Below are 22660 nucleotides of genomic sequence, written 5' to 3'. Positions count from 1 at the left end.
CCATCAAGGAGTGTCATTGCTATGGGGTGGGGGTTGTCTCGTCTGGTCTAGATGGGTGCTACATGTCTAAGTAACATCCACATAAATGGTAGGTAAAAAAAAAGTTTCCCAGCAGAATATTGAATTATCACAAGATGGTCAATGTTATTCACTTCTCCTGTCAGTGGTTTTAATGTTGTGGCTGATCGATGTATAATATAATATGATAAAATAAAAAGTCAGATTTTACATATACAAAGACATACAACATGAAAAAAGGATTACCCAAATAAAGCCTCAATCATATTTGTGTTAACATAAGTGTCAACTGTTAACACCTATTTTTATAAATCTGACTCTATTCCTCCGTACTGTCTTGCCTTACAATACACCAAATAATTCATATTCAGTAAACCCCATTCCCCCCGTACCACATACATTCTGTATTATGTGCTACTGTGTCACTCTGCCATCTTTGTCTCTCTGGCGCTCTTGCAGTGACATCACCTCATCTTACATTACATAGCCCATAACAGCCACAGTGGGAGCGCAAGCTTCCCAGCAGGGCCCATATTGGATGGTCCGCAATCGGTGACATCATGCACAAGCGTCAGGCTCAAATACCACAGGGAAATATTCAGAAGTGGAAGTGCTCTCAGACCCACTAAGACTTTTTTTTTTTTTTCTCTTCTGGCTTAAAGCAAGTTACATGACAGAATGCCATTAGGATCACAAGAGCTAAAGACATTGAGTGATTGCGTTCATCAGAGAGATGATGTTCTTTCTGTCTTTTTTAATGCTCATACCTTCAGTGTTCACCAGCTGGAACTATTATACTTTTGTTTTTTTTAAATATATAATTGCTTATAACACTACGTGCTTCTATCAGTGTTTGGTAAGACTACTTGAAGGTATCTACAGATTTTCACAGATTTTCTTAAGGTCTCCATTCTGGTTATCCCTCCTTTTGCCTCAAATATTAATAGTCGTTCTTTTCTGTTTGGTACAACTTGACACAAAATTGGTTAACGGGGTTATTTTTAAACCTTCAAGGTCAGCGAGAAGCGGTTAAATGTTTTCCATCCGCATGTGGTCGTCCACAAGGCACTGGGGTAACAGAATTACTAACCGCTGATAGGAACGGGATTAGCGAGTCATTTAGAAGCGTAGCGCCGTGACTGGGCTGACCCCTGATTCATGGGTCGCGTAGGAAACAAAACCACAGTTCGGTTCAGTTTTCCCTCGTTTGTCATTTTCTGCAGGGTCAATAAATGTATTTAGTGCTCCACAGAATCTTTAAGTATCTTTAAGGGATATGTTTATTTCCTCAAATATGGATTGTGGATTTGCCGATGTGGATTTTGTTTTTAATTTATTTTTTTTGCACAGGTCTTGTATTTAAGATTAGCTTCTTATGTCTTCATTCATTGATTGGACTAAGGTACACTGATGCTCTCTTGTTTCTTGTCGCTGCTATAGTTGGACATGTATGCACTAATGCATAGCTCCGTTTATCTTGAAACTGAATGTGCAACATTATCTCCAGCGGTTCAATGCAGCTGAATAGAGTATTTAAGTATAATTTTCACGTATGTGATCATTTCCATTTATGCCACATTATACCTCTTAAGTAGTCAGGCAAACTCAACCCTGGAAAAACACTACATCTGTATTCAAATATGATGTGTATTTCAACGGATAGTAGTTGTAGTTGTGGACATATTTCAGATTTCTGTGAGTTAAGAGCTCCACCAGATAGTTGTTTTTTCCCTTCCAAACTTTTTTGAAACTGTTTTCAGTTCAATAAATCCTGAAGTTATCCAGTATCACACCAAACAAAAAAAAAAAGTCAAAGATTAGATGAAGAATATTGAAAACAGATTTGTTATTTCCTGCCCCATTGACCCCCTAAGGTTTACAACATCTCCCGTCTCTGTATTTAATACTGTAAAGTGGTTCAAAGTAGCTCCACCTCCAGCAACTTTACCATGCTGCTTAAACACTGATGGTTCAGGATACATATATAGTATATAATATAATCTATTGTTATGATCTAGTTGGTATTTTCCATTATAATACTTCTTCCAGTGCTGGTTATCTCTGAAACCTGGAAAGACTGCTCTGTAATCTGATGCATGTTTAGGTCCTTGGTCAAGAACTCAGATTTCACATTCCAGTCACAAATTAAATGAATGATGACGTAAGAGGAGAGATATGAGTTGAAGCAAATAAGGGCGCAATGGCTGTTTTATTTTAATAAAAATAAATGTAGGATTCAAAAAGTCCTTGGAAATAGCTCCACTTTAGACAGGCCAGTTCATAGAAATCTGTACTATCTCATTTAGCATTCTGCCTCAACGCTTCTTTCTGATCATAGCAATCTTTTTGCTAAAAGAGGAAAAAAGGCACATTCAAAGAGATCTTTTAGAGCAGTTTTTGCTTATTACCCTCTTTGGCAGTCTTTCTCTGGGCTCATCTCGATGCAATTTTGTCCACTCCCAGCAGGGAGCATTAATAATCACCTCCGTGCAACACTGGGACCATTGTCATACAAGAGGCTCCAGCCCAGGGGCCGTTAATGTCTCAAAGGAAACGCTATCGACACTTTTGCTGGAATCTATCGGAGAGTGGGAACGCCTGCGTGTGATAAAATGCCGGCCGGGCGCGTGCGGGGAGGGTGTGGAGGTCAGGAGCGCTCACCCTTGACACTTAATAGCAGGAGGTGGGGCCCAGCGGATCAGTCATACAGATTATCGATGAACAGGGGGCGAGATGAGAGGATCCAGATGGAAAGGAAGTGGGGATATTTTATGATTTGTACAAGGGCATTACTTTCGCCTTCCTTAGCGGTGTCAGAAAAAAAAGCAAGCAGAGAAAGAACAAAATAGGATTAAAAAAAACTCTTTCCATGAGGTTTGGAGCCAAAAATCCTACTGTTTGCTCTCATTTGGATCAATTATGTGCATTTTCCCTTAAAGACTACAGTGGTGGACAAATATTTTAACATTTTACTGAAGTAATCGCACGTTAAACTCACTCACTTACAGTTACAGAACAATTGTTAGGTCATATTTTATCATGAATGTAATGAAAACATGTTATTTTATTTCTGAAATTAGTATAGCATGTGGGTGGTGCATTGTCAGAGTAGGTACAGACCACAAAGATATGTAGTCACCCAGAGTCAGTGTCTAATTATTAACCCACAACAAGCTTCCCAGTCCTTTCTCCTCAAACGCTTTGAGACCTTGGTGTCCACATTACAAAGATGGATCAGGTTAATGACCCCATCACCGGCCGGCGTTCCTCCTGAGGGGAGTACGTATTCCACATTTGTTCACATTTGTGGCCCTGAAATATAGATGACTATATCTGATCCCTGGTTCGGGTTGGGGACGGCGGCGCTTTCTCTCCATTAGAGTTATAGTGCTTCACAGTAAGGAGTCCCCTGATGAATCTTGTTTGCCACCTTTTACTTTAAGGCCGCTAAGAACTGTGAATATTGTATTCAGAATCCCTTCAGTGCTATTCAGTATTTATTCACTTCTTGCTTTGATTGTGGTCTTTTTTCATCTCAAAATAAAGGCAGCAGAAAGTAAAAATGTTTCAGGATGTGGACTGTATTTCTTTCTTCTTCTTCTTGCAGGTGTTCCTTTAAGGCCACGCCCCCTTGCACATTCAGGAAATGGCTTGCCACGCCCCCCCCTTGGCAGGTTTCTTTGTGACCAGGAAGCTCAGTTGATGCAAGCAACAAAGATGGTTGCCAGCTTACAAAACAAGAGCTCCTGCTACTGCTGGCAACGTGGATACGAGCTAATAGCTAAGAGCTGCTGGCTGAACACTTGGCAACGTGCTAACCACCGTCTCAGCGTTTTGCTAACCGTGCAGATGTCAGCACTACAGGCAGAGGAGGAAATGTTAGCTGGTCCAACACTATGAGGAGCATTAAGGCCTCTTGGACAATCATTAGCCTCAGATTGTTCTTAAAAGTTGCATGATTTTTAATGTGTTTCATTCGATCACCCAGGGGATGTTGCTAACTAGCAAAGTCAAAAATGTCCTCTCTCCCACTCTGTGTTGTGCTTCTCCTTCTCCTTAGTGGAATCAAGATTTCTGACTGCTCCCTGGGTATAGTGTGGTTGGCCAGGAGCATGCTGTGAGGGCCTGACAGGAAGATAGCGCTGGACCAAAGCTACAGGAGTCTGGTAGATTTGCTAATGATTGTTGCCTTGGCTGCCACGCAGGGAATTCTCCCGAGTAGCATAATATTTAATACGCCTGCGTTCAGTGAGTGTTTGTTCAACCCCTCGCCAAAAATCACGGGCTGCTAGACTGCGACAATGTCTGGATATTTAATTCGATGTGAGTCAGGCTTTAAGATGGAGCCCAGCTGTACCTGAAGTGAAAAGAGTTGACTTGTTTGTGTGACAAGAAACGATTAGCCGCCACGTAGTCAGGTTTTAATTTGCTGCCTCCATATTTTCACTGCCAAATTCTATTACCGGAAACGCAGAAGACGTCGTTCTGCTTCTTTGATTTATCCCAATTCACTGACCCCTCCTTGTGTCTGATCTTTTAAATACAGTCTGCCTGCCTGGTAAGTCTTCCTGACATTCTTTTGAGATACACTTTCACAAATCACCATTTTTTTATAAAAAAGGAGGGGGCCGATAGGTCCATGTTCCCTTTCGCTTTAAGATTTCTTATATGCTATCTAAATGCTAATGATCTAATTGATATTTGTGGTCACAAAAGCCAGAAACGTCATTGTCATCAAGATGTACGGCCCACATCCAACACTGGAACAGGAAACTACTACTTTTTTATGTTCAATGGCACGCGCCTGACTTACGATCATTGTTGGTGCACTTTTTGGCAGCTACAAATACCAAAAGAAAATTGATAAACTGTGTTGTTTTATGCTCGCTAAAATATTTATATTTTCTCTTTTATTTAAGTTCAGAGCTGTCACCGCCGCTGTCAGACCACCATCAGACATCTTTAATCTATCTACCAGCTGTGAGTAGCTCTTCCTGGAGTACTACGCCGAAGGCAAACTCGGTTGCTATTTGCTGACACCTACAGATATTGTATCACCTGGATTACTTGGATCACTCCTCCGTTTGGATTGAACACTTGGAAATAAGATTTATGTAAATCCCCCTTGTGTCAGAACAACAAGTTCAATTCAATGCGTGGAAGTGACTTCCTGATTTAAAAAAAGTGTCACTTGAAAGCCGAAGAACAGCTGTAAATGTATTTCTTATTAGAAATGTATCTTCTAATTAGAAGCACTTACACTCACTTGCCAAAACATTAGGTACAATAGTGACAACATATGCATTCTAATATAACTGTCTGACACTAAATCCCCCTTTGTGACTGTTATTTTGTTGTGTTAATGCAGAATCAGAGTCAGAAAGGCTGTAATTCAACTGTATGGTCATTCTGGAGGATGTAGTTTGTGGTGCTGTTTAACTGGATCTGTTATTTAGCCTAGCCCGCCGACTAAAACTGTGTCATCAGAATTATAGAAATGCATTGGTACAACACAATACAGTTCAATGGTTCTACAAAGCCTCCAAAGTGAAAACAGAGTTAAATCTCTGTTATTGTAAACAAATACTGAATACCACAACCATCATGAAGCTAAGATATGATACAGGACTGTTATATTAGAGTGCATTAGGTTTAACTAGTGTACCTAATGAACTGGCAAATGAGTGTGTGTACTGTACATACAGGTTTGCACATAAGTTTGTTGTTTTTTAAAGATCAATTATGATCATGAGATCATTTACACTCAACTTTTATTTTTTTGTTTTTGCTCCACATCCTATAAAAGTAGCAGTGGGTCTAACGTATTGTTATGTTTTTTTTTTTGTTTTTTTTCCAGCCTTCCATTGTGGAATGTTGGCGACTTAAGCGTTAGCAACGTTCCAGAACCCCGGCCTGTTTCGTGTACTCAAGCGTTAACGCAGGAACGTGGAACACACTCACAACAGAGATCCAGAGAGATTCATTTATTGTGTTTACCCTACATCCTGGGGCCTGCACCTGTGAATTGAGATGTATTGTTTGTAAACCATTTAAAATAGACAACGGTTGCAGCAGTTTGTGACGCAGGTTTGAACTTTTTTGAAACTTTTTATGTGAATTTTCAATTAGCTGAGTGTTTTAATCATAGCTACCGTGGTGTAAGGCTCGAGAAGTGAGAAAAGTATGCATCTGAATATATTTATGGGTTTATTTAAAAAGAAAAAAAATCGGTTCTCTGCAGGTCCTGCTGTGTTGAAGGTTTTTAATTTTACCGTGCTGCTGTGTTTGAAACACCAGTGCCACCTTCCTAGAGTTGACAAAAGATTATGCATGGGTTAGCTGCTGTAGTATTAGCTTTCGGCTGTAGTGTCGGGGGGGGGGGGGGGGGGGGGTGCCCAGATTAACGCCCATCTTTGTTTCAAAGCCATAGGTGGAGTATACTGGGGGCTGACCGCTGACTGGAGGTCTGTGGACGAGGCAGACAGGTGGGAGCGTGTAGGCAGCGCTCGTTGTGTAGCGTTGGAGGGCTGCGCTGTCCGTGGTGCTGAAACCTGCTGAATGCAGGGAGACGCTTCAGCGGTGCCAAGAACGCAGCAAAAAAATAAATAAATAAATAAATAAAAATACAGGCGCTGATTTCAGATATCTTGACAAATGACGATGTGAGGAAATGGCGCAGACAGAGGAGAGAGGATTATGCAGGAAAGTAAATAAACAGACAACAATGGGGAGTGATGCTGCCTTCCTATAGGGGAATGTTATTGTCTTTGTGAGGACTGACGTGGAATAAAGCCTCCAAGTAGAAAAGCATCCCCAACACGTGAACGCAACACGCACCGCTAGATATTTTCCCTTTTCTTGGATGATGGTGTGATGTAAAACAAATCTGTGGGGTAAAAGGGGTAAAAAAAAAAAAAAAAAAAATGAATATACTGTGAACCTGTGGTGTTGCTCCTCCTGCTGCACTGCCCGTGTCTCGGCGAAGGCGATGTTTGACTTCAAATGCCATATTTAGGAAAAATAAATAAATAAACTGATCGGTGGCTTTGACTGACTGGGGCGAGGACGAATGGCATCTTGTGATCTGGAGGACAGCGTTAGAGCCAATAGCGTTGAAGGGCTCCTGTGTGCATAAGCGGTGGTCGGAGCTACTCTGGGTATACTTCCGCGTCCAATGCATGTTCATGTGTAGGTTGAATGGATGAAACGGAGAGTGCGGAGAGGTATAGGCATGCTGTGATACGGCCCTATATATTTGCCGGCAGGACTATCTTCCTTTTAAAGACAACCTCCTCCTTGCCTTGGTTTCCACTCAGTGATGTCGCGTATTTGTGTGGCGCACCTGTAAAGAGCGAGACAGGCAGAAGCCGGCTTTTTTAATTATTTGATTCCTTTTATTTCTTCTGTTCTTTTTTCCCTTTTGTTTCCATGCATCTGCTGAAAGGAACTCATTTCTGTGTTTTGATTTAATAAATATTTCATTTCCTCATTTTATCTTGTTTGTGTTGGCTTTTTATGTTTCCAAGTTTGAACTAAAGAAAGCGGAATTCATCATTTTACGAGCTATTGGCCAGGTGTTTCATTCAGAGATTGTTTGCCTAAGGACGTCCCTAACTTTCATTTATAGAAACGGTAAGATATTTTTTACACATTTGCTCATTCCAGCTGAAACATTTTTTTTTATTTTTTATTTTTTTATTTTTCCAGAGTCGATATCCTAGCTCTTCTTTCTTTGAGGACAGTGTGCGGAGCAGATCGTGCAGTCACTGTATGTCTCGGGCTTATCTTATTGCATGCAGACGCGATGGGGTTGAAAAGTGGCCGTGATGCATTCATGTTTTCCACTGGCGGATGATTTTTCCCCAACTCTGAATTGGCATACGAGGGACTTACAGCAGGCTATCTCCGCACATGTGCTCAATTTTTTTTTTTTTTTCCAGACATGGACGGACGCATGATCGCTGTATGTGTAGAAATACAGGCCTTAGTGGAGTGCTGAAACGTGGGATCCGCATCCGCTTATTTTGCCGCATCTAAAGGGAAAAAAATTGTTGGAAATATTACACTAGTGGCACCTTTTTTATATGCAAAATCTCACATTAGTGGTTAAATAACATGCAGAAATCAAAACATCCATATTCAAGCTGTTAACATAGCAAAACTTGCATGTTATTTAGAATATAGACGTGTTTTTTTACTAATGTGATTTTAACTTGGATCAGTTTAAATTGTAAAATAGACAATTTGGCTGTAGCTCAGAAAGGAGTAATTCTATGTAGGTTAAGTGCAGACTGCGTGTTGTGCTACTTGGAGTTGCTGGATGAAGTTCTGCTATCACAGGCATATTTCTAATGCTATTTCTGGATTTCCGTGCAGGTTTAATTTGGAAAGTGTACACAGTTGCTCTTTCTGTTCTTTAAAAAAAAAAAAACAACAACACTGCAGATTTAGATCCCGACCTTTCTCACGCCTAAGCACTTGTCAGCGTCCCCGTTTTGGTTACACCTCGCCTTCTCCCAGCCCATCTATGACTACACATGTCTGGCGCAAAAGTAACAGTGGATGTGGCGAGAATCTAGAATAGAAACAAAGGCTTTTTATATTGAAATCGCAGCGGATCAGATTAAAGTAAATTGGCTGGATTTCCCTGATCGCCCTGTTGGGACCCCGGTGGCACGCTGACGCAGCTTTTGGGAGCTATTGCATAGTTGTGTGTTTTTTTTCCTTTACACCGCTCCGAGCATCACTCACGTTACTTAACAGTAAGCAGCAGTGCACCTGCAGCAAATCAATTAGTTATTAGCCCATTTCCGGGGTAGAGACTTGGGGGAAGGGGGGGTCTCCGCTGATTGGCCAATGGGGTGATTAGTTTACTTAGCGTGCCCGCGTTCCCGCCACCGCCCCTATTCTGCAGCGCAAAGACTGCGACCAAAAGTTAAGATTTCTGCTGACTTTACCTCAATAAATACCCGCAACGGCGATTCGACACTTCAAGGTAAGCCATCTCAAAGGAACAGTGTTAAAATATGAAGTGCCAGCATCAATTGTGTATAAAAGTGCAGGCATGCAAAAAAAAAAAAGGGCGTTTTAAGAAGTTGAGGTAGCTAGCAAGGTCAAACGGGAGCTAGTACACCTTGGACATCGTGCTTGCAGAACTCCATAGGAGAATGTGTAAATTCTAACGTGATATGTTGTAGCTTGGTGTTGGATAACTTAAAACGGACCAAATTCATACTTTTTGTAGTGGTGAGCGTAGAGCACAATTCGGGTTGTAGCTAACCCGCAACTACGGCGATATATTGGCGAAATTAGCCAAAAATTAAACGCCGCAGCCCCGCAAGGAAGCCATCTTTTTTGCCGGTAGCTGTTAGCTAACGCTGGCTGCTGGAAGTTGTCCAAACCACGGTCGGCTAAACTACCACCGACGCCAACGCTGAAATAGCAGACATTAAATGCTACACACAGTTTTAGCATTTAGCGCTTTGAGTTTTAGGAGTATTCTCGTTCGGGCAGAATTTACTCGAATTTAATTTAGGTTTTACTTGATGGGAGTTTTGTTGCGTAGTTTTGCTCGCAGCTTGCACAGGTGCCGCAGATTAGCCAATCAAACATGGAGGCTCCCCACTCTCCCCCCTCTTAAACCACATCAGGTTGTAGGTTCAGCTAATTAGAGACTCCTTACCGGAAGGCAGCTTTATTTTTATTATTTAAATATAGTAGGGTAATATTTTTAATAATTTTTTTAATAAATTTTTACTTTAAAGCGACAGCACATTTCAAAAAGTATTAAAATGGGGCAAAAATTATTAGTTTTTTTAATTTTATGGTAATTAAAATTGGCTTGATCTCATGGCGAGTTGGTGCCATTATTCAAGTTAATAATCGTCAAGAAAGATGGATTTGTTTGGGAAAGTGCATCCAAGTAGTCTGTGGGTGTTTTTGTGCTTCTTTTCTTGTGTGGATATGATTGTCACACCTGTCCTTGAATATTGATTGAGTGAATCTGCAGAAGTCACAGGAGTTGTAGTTTGTCATCAGTTGAATTGCTTGCATGTCATGGTGTCAGCAGCGAAAGGCATGACCAGTCAATTTACCAAGAGGTTGCAAACATCAGTGGATGTAGGGGGAAGCAAATGTATTTTTGTTTTTATCTCGTCTTGTCTCGAGCGGCGGTCTTTCCTTAGCTTCAACGTGATGTATAAGTTTGTAGAAGTGTGGTTAACGGTCTGGATATGCGGATGAAATGTGGCCCTTTTGTCAGTTCGCCTGATTAATTGTAGTACTGTTTAAATATAGCATCCTTATGTGGAAGAAAAAAGATTTAATATTTATTAGACGGTGCCTGAATCATCCTGAGTTTTATTTGGTGCCTTGGTATTTGATTTTGAGAGCACTGTTGGATAAGTAGTGATGGCACATAATTTTCCTTTTAATATCAGTAATGTTGAGAAGCACAAGAGATCTTAATTCAAATGAAGTGTCACTGCAGAGCTCATCAAAAGCAGGTAATGGATATGTGCTGCTTTTAGGCGTTTTTCTTCCTCTCCGTTCGTGCGGCGTCCACAGTTTCAACAACCTCTGTGCTCCTGAGAAGGACAAGATAAGAGCGGTTGTCTTTATGTATTATTGAGCCCACATGTTTGCCTTTCTAAATAAAGGCTGCTGACAGAGTGACTAAAATGCAGGACAGCGAGTGAACTTCCAAAGGCCACACATCACCGTTCTCTGTGCAGCAATGTGTGCTGCTGTCAGAACTGGGTTACTATACAGTGGGTGGCTTTAGCACAAAAGCAGTTTTGCTCCCTTTGTCCTTCTTAAATGTCCATCCCATCCCCCTTTCTTCTCTTCGTGTTCTCGCCCTCTACTCCCCCCCCCCTGCAGTTGAGCTAGTCTTGGCTCTGTGGATGTAGCACAGGGCTGTTTTCATGCGACCCTTTATTGTCTGTCGGCCACAGGGTGGCCCTCCCTCTGCATGTGTGGCTCATTACTGGAGGCCAGCAATGCATCGCCCTTGAACCCCTGTCACAGCAGCGCAGTGGCTTTTATAGATTACCATGTCATGCTCTGAATAGGTGTTATGTATAGATTTGTGTAGTTAGCACTGGTGTGTAAGCACATGATGAGAGGTGCAAATATGCCTAGTACTGTCTAAATATTTACAACACTTATTCATATAATATTAAATTAGTATATTGGATTTATTTAAATAAATGTATTTTGTTTTTTAAATTGGGAAATCTACCAGGTTCATCATTGGACGTCTATTCTAAGAGCTGAGACACTTAAGAGGCTGAAAAATGAGCCAGTGTTACTTTCCAGCATTTTAAACATATTTTAGTTTCATATTTGTGGTTTGTTTTGTGTTATTTCCAGACATTTTTTGGGGGCCATGTGTATCGGCATGTAATTATAAGGCCAGTTTTGCTGTACACTCAGCTTTTTCTATTTTGAAGGAATTCACGTTTTTTGTTTTTAGTGGTGGAAACGTCAGTGTCTAGTAGGTTTCATTCTCAGTACTATTTTAAAGTCCACTGTTAGCACTATTAAATGTCAGCCTTGGCATGATTTACAATTTAGTACTCAGCAGTGGCTCTTAATTAACATAAAATAATTTGTAAAGACTATATATTAAACAACTGCAAGAATTGGCTATTCATTTCTTAAGATATCCCTTTTCTATACTTTATATTTATCAGAAAATGTGAAGAATCAGAAGCCATGACGCACTCAAGCTAGAAGGAATAAAATCCTTGTCAAGATATCAGAAAAAGTCAATATTGATGAACATGTGTTCCAGTCTCTCAAGCAATACAAACTACCCAGCTGAAAATTTCAGTAGAATTTTTTTCTTCTAGCAACACTTCTGGATTATTCCTTTTTTTCCTGAATTGGCGATGAGAAATCGTGCATTTCTTCTTCGGAGGCTCGCTGCCAATTATAACTCCGAATTGCATCACTTTCCAGTATTATTCTGACATGCTCTGGCTGGCACGGAGGAACTGCTGCATAACTACTCCGTTCTCTACTACACACTGTAGCTTTGCACCATCAGGACAAACTTCATCAAAGAATTCAAGAGTACATTTATATAGATATGGATTTTTTTTTTTTTTTTTTTGCTCATGTTTAAATGTTAATCTGCAATGAAAGCTGACTTGCTGGTAGAGCAAAGATGCAGTGAAACTTGAGATGTGGACTGCAGAGCTGCACAACTTAGACCTGGGGTAGTTTTGCCCTCACATGATGCAGAGCACATGTGTGGCCCAGAAGATGATTGGAGCAGAGCGATATTGACTCAAAATCAGGTTGTTGTGTTTTCAGGCTCATAGACGAAATACGTGTCTTAGTATTTTCTAGTGGGTTAAATGTTCAGTTGTTAGTAGAAGCCTACATATGAGAAAACGCACACATGCAGACAGAGTTTCCTTTGGTTTATGTAGCATTTAGCGTAGCATGTTGTCATTCTGCCTTGTGTTAGACCTTTACATTTTGCTTCTCTTCTACTCTGCTCACATACACTGTATTTCACTACCTGTTTAACATTTACCAGACAAGGAAATTAGTATGAAATGGTGACTGAAACCTGGTCCATCAAGACTACCCATCAGTCACTTTCAAGCCATTTCTGAGCCGCTGTGCTGCTAAAATCCTAAATTTTTATGACTACAGCTCTGTCTGACAAAGTCATTATACACCTAAGTTAAAGTTAACACTTTGATTTTTGGATATATTCACACGTAAAATGATTTGAGATAATGCAACTCATTCATTTTTTTCCTGTCAGCTGGAGTGCAGTCAACTGAATAGGCTTCTGTCAGTGAACCACGTAGACCCAGAGGTGTCGGCCCGAAATGTAAAACCTTGCACTTGCTTGCAGGGCAGTACTGGCTACTGTATTCCATGGAAAGCAGTTAAGGGTTGTCTGAAGTCATTATGTTTGTCCCTAGATGCCTTTTTGGGAGGGAAGGGAAAAAAAAAAAGTGGCTCAAGGGGTCATAACAATCGCTAAGAAGGCAACAGTGAGAACTTAAGCAAATTTGTTTAGCAGGTTTTCTTGCTGATGTAGAGTTGGGTGTGTGACAGAGAGATGCACCACTTTTGAGAAGAAAACATCAAGCTGTGTTGATATGAACAATCAATATTGTCTCATCCTATATCATTTGAAAATATATCGGTACCCGCCCCTCTCGAAATGTAATGTCTTAACTAATACCTATTCTCGTCGTTTTCACGTCACTAGGGAGCCATGACGTTACACCTTACTTTTCTCTGCAAGGTACATGAAGTCCGAACCTTTATTTTTTTGAAGCATTGTTATGTTCTAGCATTTACCTTTAGTGGGTGGGCAGATGGGTCACATCTGTGTTTTCAGCTGGGATATTTTGAACCGTTACTTGTGGGCTTTTAGTTTTCAAGGACAGGTTGTGCATGTCAGTGTGTGCACTCTGGACTTCTTTACTCTGCAGCGTGTCACGCATACTTGGTCAATTTAATCCTCCGAGGAGCTCGTAGCAGAGATTCGTGCCTCCTCGCTCTAAGTGCTCAGTGTCACATCGGTACACGCTCATCTCAATGTTGCCTTCAGGTTTAAGTTAAAGAAGTTCTGTGGTCGATGAGGACATTGGCTAAACGTTGAAGCTTTATTCTACCGCAGTTCCCGTAATGAATGTCGTGTTGCCCGGAGCAGATCAAGTGGGAATGGCTGTCTTCAGGAATGGAGGTTTTTTAAAATAAATAAATAATAAACAAGCTGACTCATGTGGAATGCAGTACCATCAAGAATGAAGGTGCTGTACATTGAAACTAATACACCAGTCAGTGTCCTCAAGTGGTGACTTCTGTCATCAGCTGGAATATTTTTTCTTTAGATCTTTAGAAAGGGCTTTCTTATTCTTGATTGTAGGCGACATGTTTATTCATTGAACAGCCAAATTAATGAGAAGTTGTGACGATAGTTTTAGGTTGCTTTTCTTGTGGAAAGGCCAGTAGTAGTAGTAGTTGGTAAGTTAGTAATTTTCTTTCAATTAGACTCCAGGTCGATGTAGAGGTGTATTGTAATTCTGCAGCTGTGATGTGAAACATTTTATAAAAACATAATTCAGAAAAGATGCTGTTGTTTTAAATACTCTTATTCAAGCGTTGCCAACAAGTCTGTGATATATATTGCTAGCACATTGAACAGCGACCCCATTATTTTTCCTTTGTAGTATAATGTTAACATACCCCTGTCCCTGACAACCATCATTTCAGATAAGATATTTATTTTTTTGCTAGTTTTGCAAGCTAGCTAATCAGCTATGGTTTGTCACTGCTGCATTTTTTGACTCCCTGGAAAAAATGCTGTGCTCTCTACACTGAATTTCCTTTAAAACAGCACTGTGTGTGTGTGTTTGTGTGTGTGGAGCTTTTCCTCCCCCTCGCAAGAAGGCTGTCGAATCTGAAAGTACCAATAACTAAACACGACACACCTTCAGTAGTGGGGTAAAATTGTGGATGGGTTTATCTCGGCAGTGATGGGAAAACAAGAAAAACCGATACAAACCTCGTGTCCTTTATCTGGGCCTTGTTTCTGATGAAAAGTGTGGGGCAAAGCCTCCAGGGGAACACGACGCTCTGCACTAAGAGGAGGCTGCTGGCTGGCTGCACACGGAAATTTTTTGGGAGGAGGTGTCTTGCCAAGCTTCCTGATCCAAGTGTTTATCTAATGAAATATTTCTGCCTTGTGGCACCATCTCAAATGGGGCAATAGCCAGTGTTTGTGCTTGGAATAAAAGGTGAAACATGTGAAATAGAGATTGAAGTAAGTCGGTATTTTTTCAACAACAATATGTTCTCTTTTGGCCTGCTTTTCTCTCCGCAATGTACACATTGGAGAGGCTGCTTGTGGAGCAGATAACTGCTTAGAAAAGACACTTCTGGCTGAATATCCCTAATGTTTGCCTCTTTTTTTTTTTTTTTTTTTTTTTTAAATGCTGTCCTTGTGCCCTCTCTGTAATGTTAGCAAAGATGCAAAAAAATGTCTTGCAGTCACAAGCTGGTTCACAAATAACAGATGGGGAGAGCAGAAGGGGATTTTAGTTGACCTGGGAAGTTCAAAACCTCAGCCTTCTGCAGCTTGAAAGCCTGCAGTGTGTATGGTGTCAGAGTTGACTGTACTCGCCACAATTAGTGATTTAATCATTTGAAGCAGAAAACTGATGGCAAATCTTCATATGCTCCGTAGGACAAGTGGTGTTGGGGACCTTAATCTAGCAATTGGCCAGAATCCTTCAGCCTGTTCTAGTGTATGGCCGTAACGACGTATAATCATTGAAATTGTCTTGTTTTTTTTGTCCTATATACGCCATAAAAGTGGAACACAATCCGTTGCCTTTTCCCTTGAAATATAAAACCATAGTGATATATTTACATTTACGACGTTGCGGTCTAGAGTAGAATTTGAGTTAAAGAAAAAAAAATTGCGTTAATTTATACCTGCTAGTCCTTGAGTGCAATGAGAGGAGTGTCTGCAGCATTGAACTGTGCACCAAGATAATTTACGCACCACTACTGCACTCGGTATTCTTCATATGGAGCAAATTTTACACATCTTCACTCAGGAGTCATAGGAAATGCTCCTATGCTCAGGTTTCCTGTGTGTGAGAATAATGGTGGCCTATTGTACTGTCATATTTCTATATCACCGCATTAATATGTATTGTGGTAGGGTTAATATTCTGGATCAATTTAGAGCCTTTACACATGAAATAACAGGCGCCCAGGTGAAATGATGTGGCTCATGATGACTTGTGATACTAATGTGTTATTGGTAATGCTTATAAGAATATGTAGAGGCATAAAAACAAAAGGATTGTAAAAGAAATGCAAAGATTGCTGCCATTTTCTGACACTTGCAGTGAGAGTACCATGCCAAACGCCAAAATCTGCTGCTGTATGGCTGTAATTTCTATTTTTGCTTTGGTTATGTAGTCACTGCAGGTTTTGACCTTGGTGTAGGTTCATGCGAGTGAATCTAATGACTCATGTGTTTGCAGTTATGCAGTGCAACACTGGCACTGCAGATTATGTAGAGTACATGCAGGAGCCTGAAAACGGTACAGTAAGGCTGGATGTATTTCATAAATTAATGAAAATATGAACCCACAGATGTCTTGCACAACATGCAAGACATGCTGGCTTCAACGCTTCTTCCTCTGTAGAAAATATGAGACACTGGCATTCATTCTCACAGTTCCACTATTAAGAAATTATTAATTTAATCAGTGGAGCACATTTTTTTTTTGTAAGACACTGCCATTTATCATTTTTTAATCTTATTTTTTTAGTCTAAAATAAAACAGATGTCTATAAGATAAACACAAGGATGAAGATTTTTGTTTTTGAGGGGGAGGGAGGGAGATGGGTGGGGTCCAAATTATGTGCCAGACAAATCTGATAATGGGCTTGTAAAACCAGAGCAACAGTTGTGATGAATCAAGAAAGAACAAGTTCGTCAGTAAGCTCAGTTATTATGAAATGGGAAGCCGTTTAGTAAGGCTGCTACTGTAAACTGTATTATCATATGGACCGTGAAACAATCTGTGCATCGCTGCATTTTACACATGGGTTCCAGTCTGTCAAATATCTGGAAACAATAGGATGAGCATATCGTCTGTGACGGGATGATTTAACATACAGCTGAGAATGCTGTGTTGTCAGATGCTTCTTGCACCGACTTCACCGCTTGAACGTCGTCAGCTAAACTACAGAGTAGAATTCACTGAACTTCCAATACAGTGGAATTGACGTTTTCATCTTAATAGCTGGCGTGATATGCGTTGTGAGAGGACGGGTGAAGATGGCAAAGTAAAGGTCAAAGTGTACTGTGAGAAAAATCAAACGGCCGGAAATGCGAGCCTTGTTTCCACCCAAGGTACCTGGTTTCTTCAGAGCATTGGTTGTCTGTTGATTAGGCAAATTAGTTCATGGATATAGAAATATTTTTTTAAGTCTTTAAGCACAAAAACTTGGATCAAGTCCTGTTGGTGGCGGTAATTTAGGAGCATGTACAACAATTTTATTAGGATATGAAGTGAAGGACAGGTCTGGGTGTAACGCTGCATCGGCGGTAAGCATTGATGGTGACTGACTGCTTTGAAAATGGGATCAATTAATGCTGGAAAAGACAGATTTTAGGAGCGACAGTTTTGCAGAGACCAATTAGAAATGTTGCAGCACTGTAAGCCCAGCCTCTAAAATTACCTCTACTTGAGTGCATTGACTGTTGGGGGTAAAATAATTCCCTCTGAGCTAAAGTTAGACCCTGGTCCTTGTGGTGGAAATGTTTCCTGGGGAAATGTAGCGTTACCAGTTACTAAAACTGTCTAAAAGATGTAGCAGACACGTCCTAAGGGCGTTTTAGGCTTTTGGTGTGAATGCTTGGGGAGTGTTTAGTGCACTTTTATGCACCGACAAAAAAAATAAATAAATACACATTCTCACTTGGTCTGTGTATGAATCTAGAGCAGAGAGATTTCTTAATGTATACATGAATAACACTGTTATGTATAATGTTTTTTTATTTGGTCAAGCAGTCACTCTGATCACACAAACTCACAGTACACCTCCAGTTTTTCACACTAGGTCATAATTATTTTCTAATTGAGAATCCAGGGCTGTCGTGCAGCTGTTTGATCTGACTGACACTGAGCTGCTTGCAATTTGTCAATTCATGTGTATTTATGAGCATCTTAATCGGTGTTGGCAGTTTATGGATTTTCTTGTGGGGCTTTTTCCAAATTTTAAGACCACCCACCTCAAGAGATCTAGTCCCCAGAGAAAAGGAGTTTGTGGCGAATCTAGTTTTTAGAGATTTGCACTTTTCGCTTTAACTCCTTTCCCTTGAGAAGAGTCACTAATATTTCTCTAAATATTAGTGTGAAAGTGCTTAGAGCTACGTAAGGTTTTTGAAATTAGAGGCAGATATGATGAATATGTCTCCTACTGATGGTTGCTCTTCATGTTCTTACAAGTGATACACTTATACTTGAATGCGGACTACCATCATTTACTATGAACTTTTCACATGAGCTTTAATCTTTGCATTGAAAATAACAGTAAATGAAAAAGAAGAGGCTTTTGTGTAATAGTCGACGTCTTAGTGGAATTATGAAAAGTCAGAGGGACAAGGTTTAAAAGCTAAAGTGTATTTTGTTTTGGCTTGAAGATAATAGTAAAAGAGCATGGCATGCATTTTAGACGGTAGATGAAATTAGAAAGAAATCGAGAGCAATCAGAATGATCTCCTTTAGGATTTATGAAAGGTTGGAAATTAAAATTCTGTTTCTAATTCACACATCGTCTGTCTCTAAGGTCGAGTGTGGTCAAACGTTAAAAAAAAAAAAATGGCACATTGACAGTTTTGCAGACACTTCCCTAAGAAATATTGATCAGATTTATTGGTTTTTACCTGTCTGCCTGTCAATTGCTATGCTGTTCATTCATTGCTTGAGTAGAGAAAATCAATTAAAGTTTGAGCTGTGGCAGGTTGACATTTTTACGAAATGCAACCAACAGTGAAGTGAACAAAATTGACAAAAGGCGCACTAAATGCTCAGTCATCTGCGAAGGAACTTTTTTTTATTTTAAGTAATTTTGTAAAAAGAAGACTTGTGTGGATTTATTTATCAAATACGTAATGTGGAACAATCGTATCCCAAATGTAATACAAGTAGAAGTGAGTGAACTGTTTAATTACTGTAATTTCAACAGTAAAACCCTGAAAATCTTTTGTATTTTGGCAAATAGGTAGGTTTTCTGTGAATGTTCAGCAGCCTGACCCAAATGTTTAATCGGTGTCGCCACTGAATTAAATTCGTGTTAACTGGAATCACTTTGTTGCTCATTCTCATTTTGCAGATTGTATTTATTTTTATTGTTGAATGGTGATGTGAAAGCCATGCTGTGGCAGTATTTTTTTTATTTTTTTAACCTTTGTTTTGCTTTGTGCAGTCAGTTTTGTGGTTGTCTTTTTTGCTGCGCTGCTTGTTGATCAACCCTGGCTCTATATCTCACCTTGATGAACTAGTTGTTTGTTTTTAAGTAAATTTGAAGATTATTTCGCACCTTTAGCTCTTTGTGTGTGTGCCTAGGTAACAAATGCTGGAATGTGTCGGCTTAGTTTAAGCATCAGCTCAGTTGCTGGATGTGTTAGCGGTCCAATTGATTCGGTGAGCATCTTTGTGCAGCACTTTCATCCATTTTGCTAATTGCCATTCCTCATGCTTATTGTCTCTGTTGTTGCGGCCGGGTTTCTATCTCGACTGAACACTCTGCACTTCTTCGTTCTGCTTTTCTCTCCTTGTTGTAGATGAATTGTGACTAAGAGAAACATTGCCTTTTGCTTCTCCCTGGTTTCATCCAATCTGCATGGACAGCCAGTTGAAAAATGTAGCCTCCTTCTCTCTCCCCATCCTCCCCCTATCCCCAACAATGACATGTGATCATCTCTGACTGTTGCTTTTGTTCTTGTTGATCTAACATGAAGTACTTTCTTGTGTCCACATTTTCAGACGGCAACTCCAAACTAACATGGCAGTCAGACTGTGCGATGTGGCTTCTCTGCTTAGAAGTGGTTCGTGGGCGCCTGAGCCTTGGACTGGGGTCTGTGGCACTTTATTTTACCATCATTTGGCCAGACAGCCTGCTTTTTGTCTCAGGCCATACCAATGACGTTTGCTCCCGGGCATATTTTGACGTTCATTTCAAATTAATCACACGTAAAAAAAATAAAAAATTTGGAGGGAGGGGATGCGTATGAAAAGCTGTATTGGTATGGTCTAAAACTGTCTGCCGCTGTCTAACCTGACATGTTTAGCTCATAGAAATTAAAAAGCATTGTAGCCTGATATAGTATCACTATGTGGAGAATAATATGGATAGTGTTGTGATTTCACCGACTTGCCTTTTCTGCACACGGTGAATCTGTTAATTAAGGATGACTCTTCATACATTCATTTGTTACTGGCTGCCTCAACTGAAAGCATATTGTTTAGGGGTTGTTGTCCGACGCTAGCATACTGATGGCTGCAGATCTTGTGCTGCGTTAGGCTTGGCATTGCAGAGTTTATTTTGCAGAATTAATTGTTTGACTTTGGTTGCCGCATTTAACCCTGTAAGATATGTTTAAACCACCACTTACTGACTTTAATATGCATTAAATTGTTGAGCTTTATGAGAGATTAATAGACTTTCTCATTGCTTTATCAGTAGTCTCTTCTGTTTTCCCAGAAACAGCCATGAATACCAGATAAGGAATTTATTGTGCAGTCTTTTTTTTTTATTTTATTTAATCTGCAGCAGTAATGTAAGATTTAACGTTTCGACAGGCGTCAATGCTAAAGTCACAAATTTACATAATTGAAATCCTGCTTCAGTCTGTTCTGTGGTTTTGACCTTCACAGCATTGCGGCGTCTATTTTTTAAAAAGCTAATATAATGTTAGTCCTACAAGGCTGCACTAAATTATGGTAATGCACAATATTAAAAAATGAATAAATAAAAAAACAGCGTCACGGCACCATGAATCGTTTTGACAGTCAGTACTTTGATCTGTTTCCTAGAACTTGGTTGCCTGTCTGTTTTTGTGTTGAGGTAAAAATGCATAACAATTTTGTTCTGTTTAAAAAGTTTCATTACACATTTCAATGTGTGAAGAGCGTCCTTTTTTAACTGTTTCGTATTTTGTTGATTTTGTGTGATCTACATGTGGTTTTGACTCGATTTTTGTTTTTCTTTCTGTCTCTTTAGCAGGTAATTGCTGCCATGGAAACACAGCTGTCCAATGGGCCAACTTGCAACAACACAAGCAACGGTCCCTCAACAATCTCAAACAACTGCTCCTCACCTGTAGAGTCAGGGAGCATAGAGGACAGTAAAACTAACTTGATAGTCAACTATCTGCCTCAGAACATGACCCAAGAGGAGCTGAAGAGCTTGTTTGGGAGCATCGGAGAAATTGAGTCCTGTAAACTAGTTCGAGACAAGATAACAGGTAATTGTTTGATTTGCTATGCTTGGTTAATGGCGGTGTGTGATTTCCTCTTTGTGTATTTGAAATTCATCATCAAATGATGGACCTTTTACCCCCCAATAAATAGACACAGAGGCATTCATGTTGAAAGACCTCCAAGCTTTGCACATCTCATTATGTAGAAAAGCTGGCACATTATAAAACCTAAGCAACAACATAAGGGCTGTTATTGCTGTATATACACACACTGCTTTAATGTCTAGGATTAAACCAGCACCAGCAGCAAAAAGGCATTTCTAGAAAACTTATTCTTCCGTTCAGTTCCTTTTATTTGGGTAGGCAGATGACGGAGGAATTCAGGTTGTTGCGCATGTTGCTATGGTCTGTGTGTCATGGCTGCTGTATCCCTAATACTTGATGCCGTGGTCAAGGTTACGGAGACCTCTCCCTCCATCTGCTTCTCATAACACAGTCCGACGGTCAAGCACGTGAACGCCTCAAATTAAACGCATCTTTCATTTGCATTCAGTCGTTGCCAAACCTCCTTATAGCTTCTGACAGTCTGAAATCTAAAAATGCTGTCAAGCATGTTGAGCTAAACGGTTTCGTCTCCTTGCTTCTGTGACGACACGTTGCTGAGTGTTAGCTCAGTCGAAGAACCATATACAAAACCATAGCTTTCATATTTTATGACTTTGGAAGTAAATGGTAGGAAAGGGAAGACCACAAGCTGAGGTTGGCGTGTTTGTGGCCAAGAAGGCATGGGGGGGGGGTCTCATTATGTATTTACTGAATTTAGACTTTTTGCACGCAGCGATGATGAAAATTGTCAAGTGTTTAGCCTTGCATGGGATAAATGCCCTCGTGTAGCCATGCATATAAGAAATGCATTTGATTGTTGGCGTGTGAAATGGGTTGAGCTGAGTTGACAAGTGATCCTTGTTTAAAATCAGTGTTAAGCGCAGCCTGATTGAACATAAACAGGGCTTGATGGGCTGCATATTTAGTCAAGCAAGTGTGAACGTAGCACTCCAAGTAAATTTAAGAGCAAGAACTGAACGAAAGCAAGTTCTTTGAAATCAGCTCGCACATGAAATGAAAATGATTTGAGTTGCTAAATATGTCCTGATAGTTACATGCAGCAGAAGGAGGGAATTCGAAATGAAGATTTTAATACGGCAAGAAACAGAGCTGACCCTCTTTATGCTTTTAGCAGGAAAACAGATTGCAGATTAGATGCTTTAAGTGACCTGTGATCTAAATAAATATAAACATTAATTGATGAATAATAATGTCAGAAGCGCGTGGCTCCATACGTCTCCTTGTTACTCCAAAGAAACTAAGGTTCACTTGGTTTTCGAGCTCTTCTGCTCGACTGGATTGGGGATTACTGTTGTACAAGCATCTTTAATAAAACAAAGTGTCCTGCTGAGGTCTGTTACAGCAAACACCAAAACCTCTCTGTGCCAATGGCTATTTGATTTGAAGTAATTATTTTTTATTTTTGTCGAGGAAATAAAAATGCAGCCGGCAAGAAAGGGTGGGTTTTTATTTCTCCAGCTGTTGGAAGACAACACTTAAACCCTTTCCTAAGGTAACTGTATAATAAAACAAATTAAAATTCAGGAAACA

At 40.1% G+C, this 22660-nt stretch overlaps 1 protein-coding gene across 1 annotated transcript in view; it reads left to right on the top strand.

The window, feature by feature from the left end:
• Positions 1–22660, top strand: part of LOC311490318 (ELAV-like protein 2) — a 147548-nt gene that overhangs the window by 111716 nt on the left and 13172 nt on the right. Inside the window, exons 3-6 of the mRNA XM_084547748.1 lie at positions 3626–4184; positions 4938–4998; positions 19569–19659; positions 20806–21049. Of these exons, the coding sequence (XP_084403874.1) occupies positions 19588–19659; positions 20806–21049 (316 nt within the window). The 5' untranslated portion in view covers positions 3626–4184; positions 4938–4998; positions 19569–19587. The remainder of the gene's footprint in view (positions 1–3625; positions 4185–4937; positions 4999–19568; positions 19660–20805; positions 21050–22660) is intronic.

This window comes from Chelon labrosus (assembly GCF_963514085.1).
Source record: "Chelon labrosus genome assembly, chromosome: 1".
Classification (NCBI taxonomy): domain Eukaryota; kingdom Metazoa; phylum Chordata; class Actinopteri; order Mugiliformes; family Mugilidae; genus Chelon; species Chelon labrosus.
This window is presented reverse-complemented; position numbering and strand designations above follow the sequence as displayed.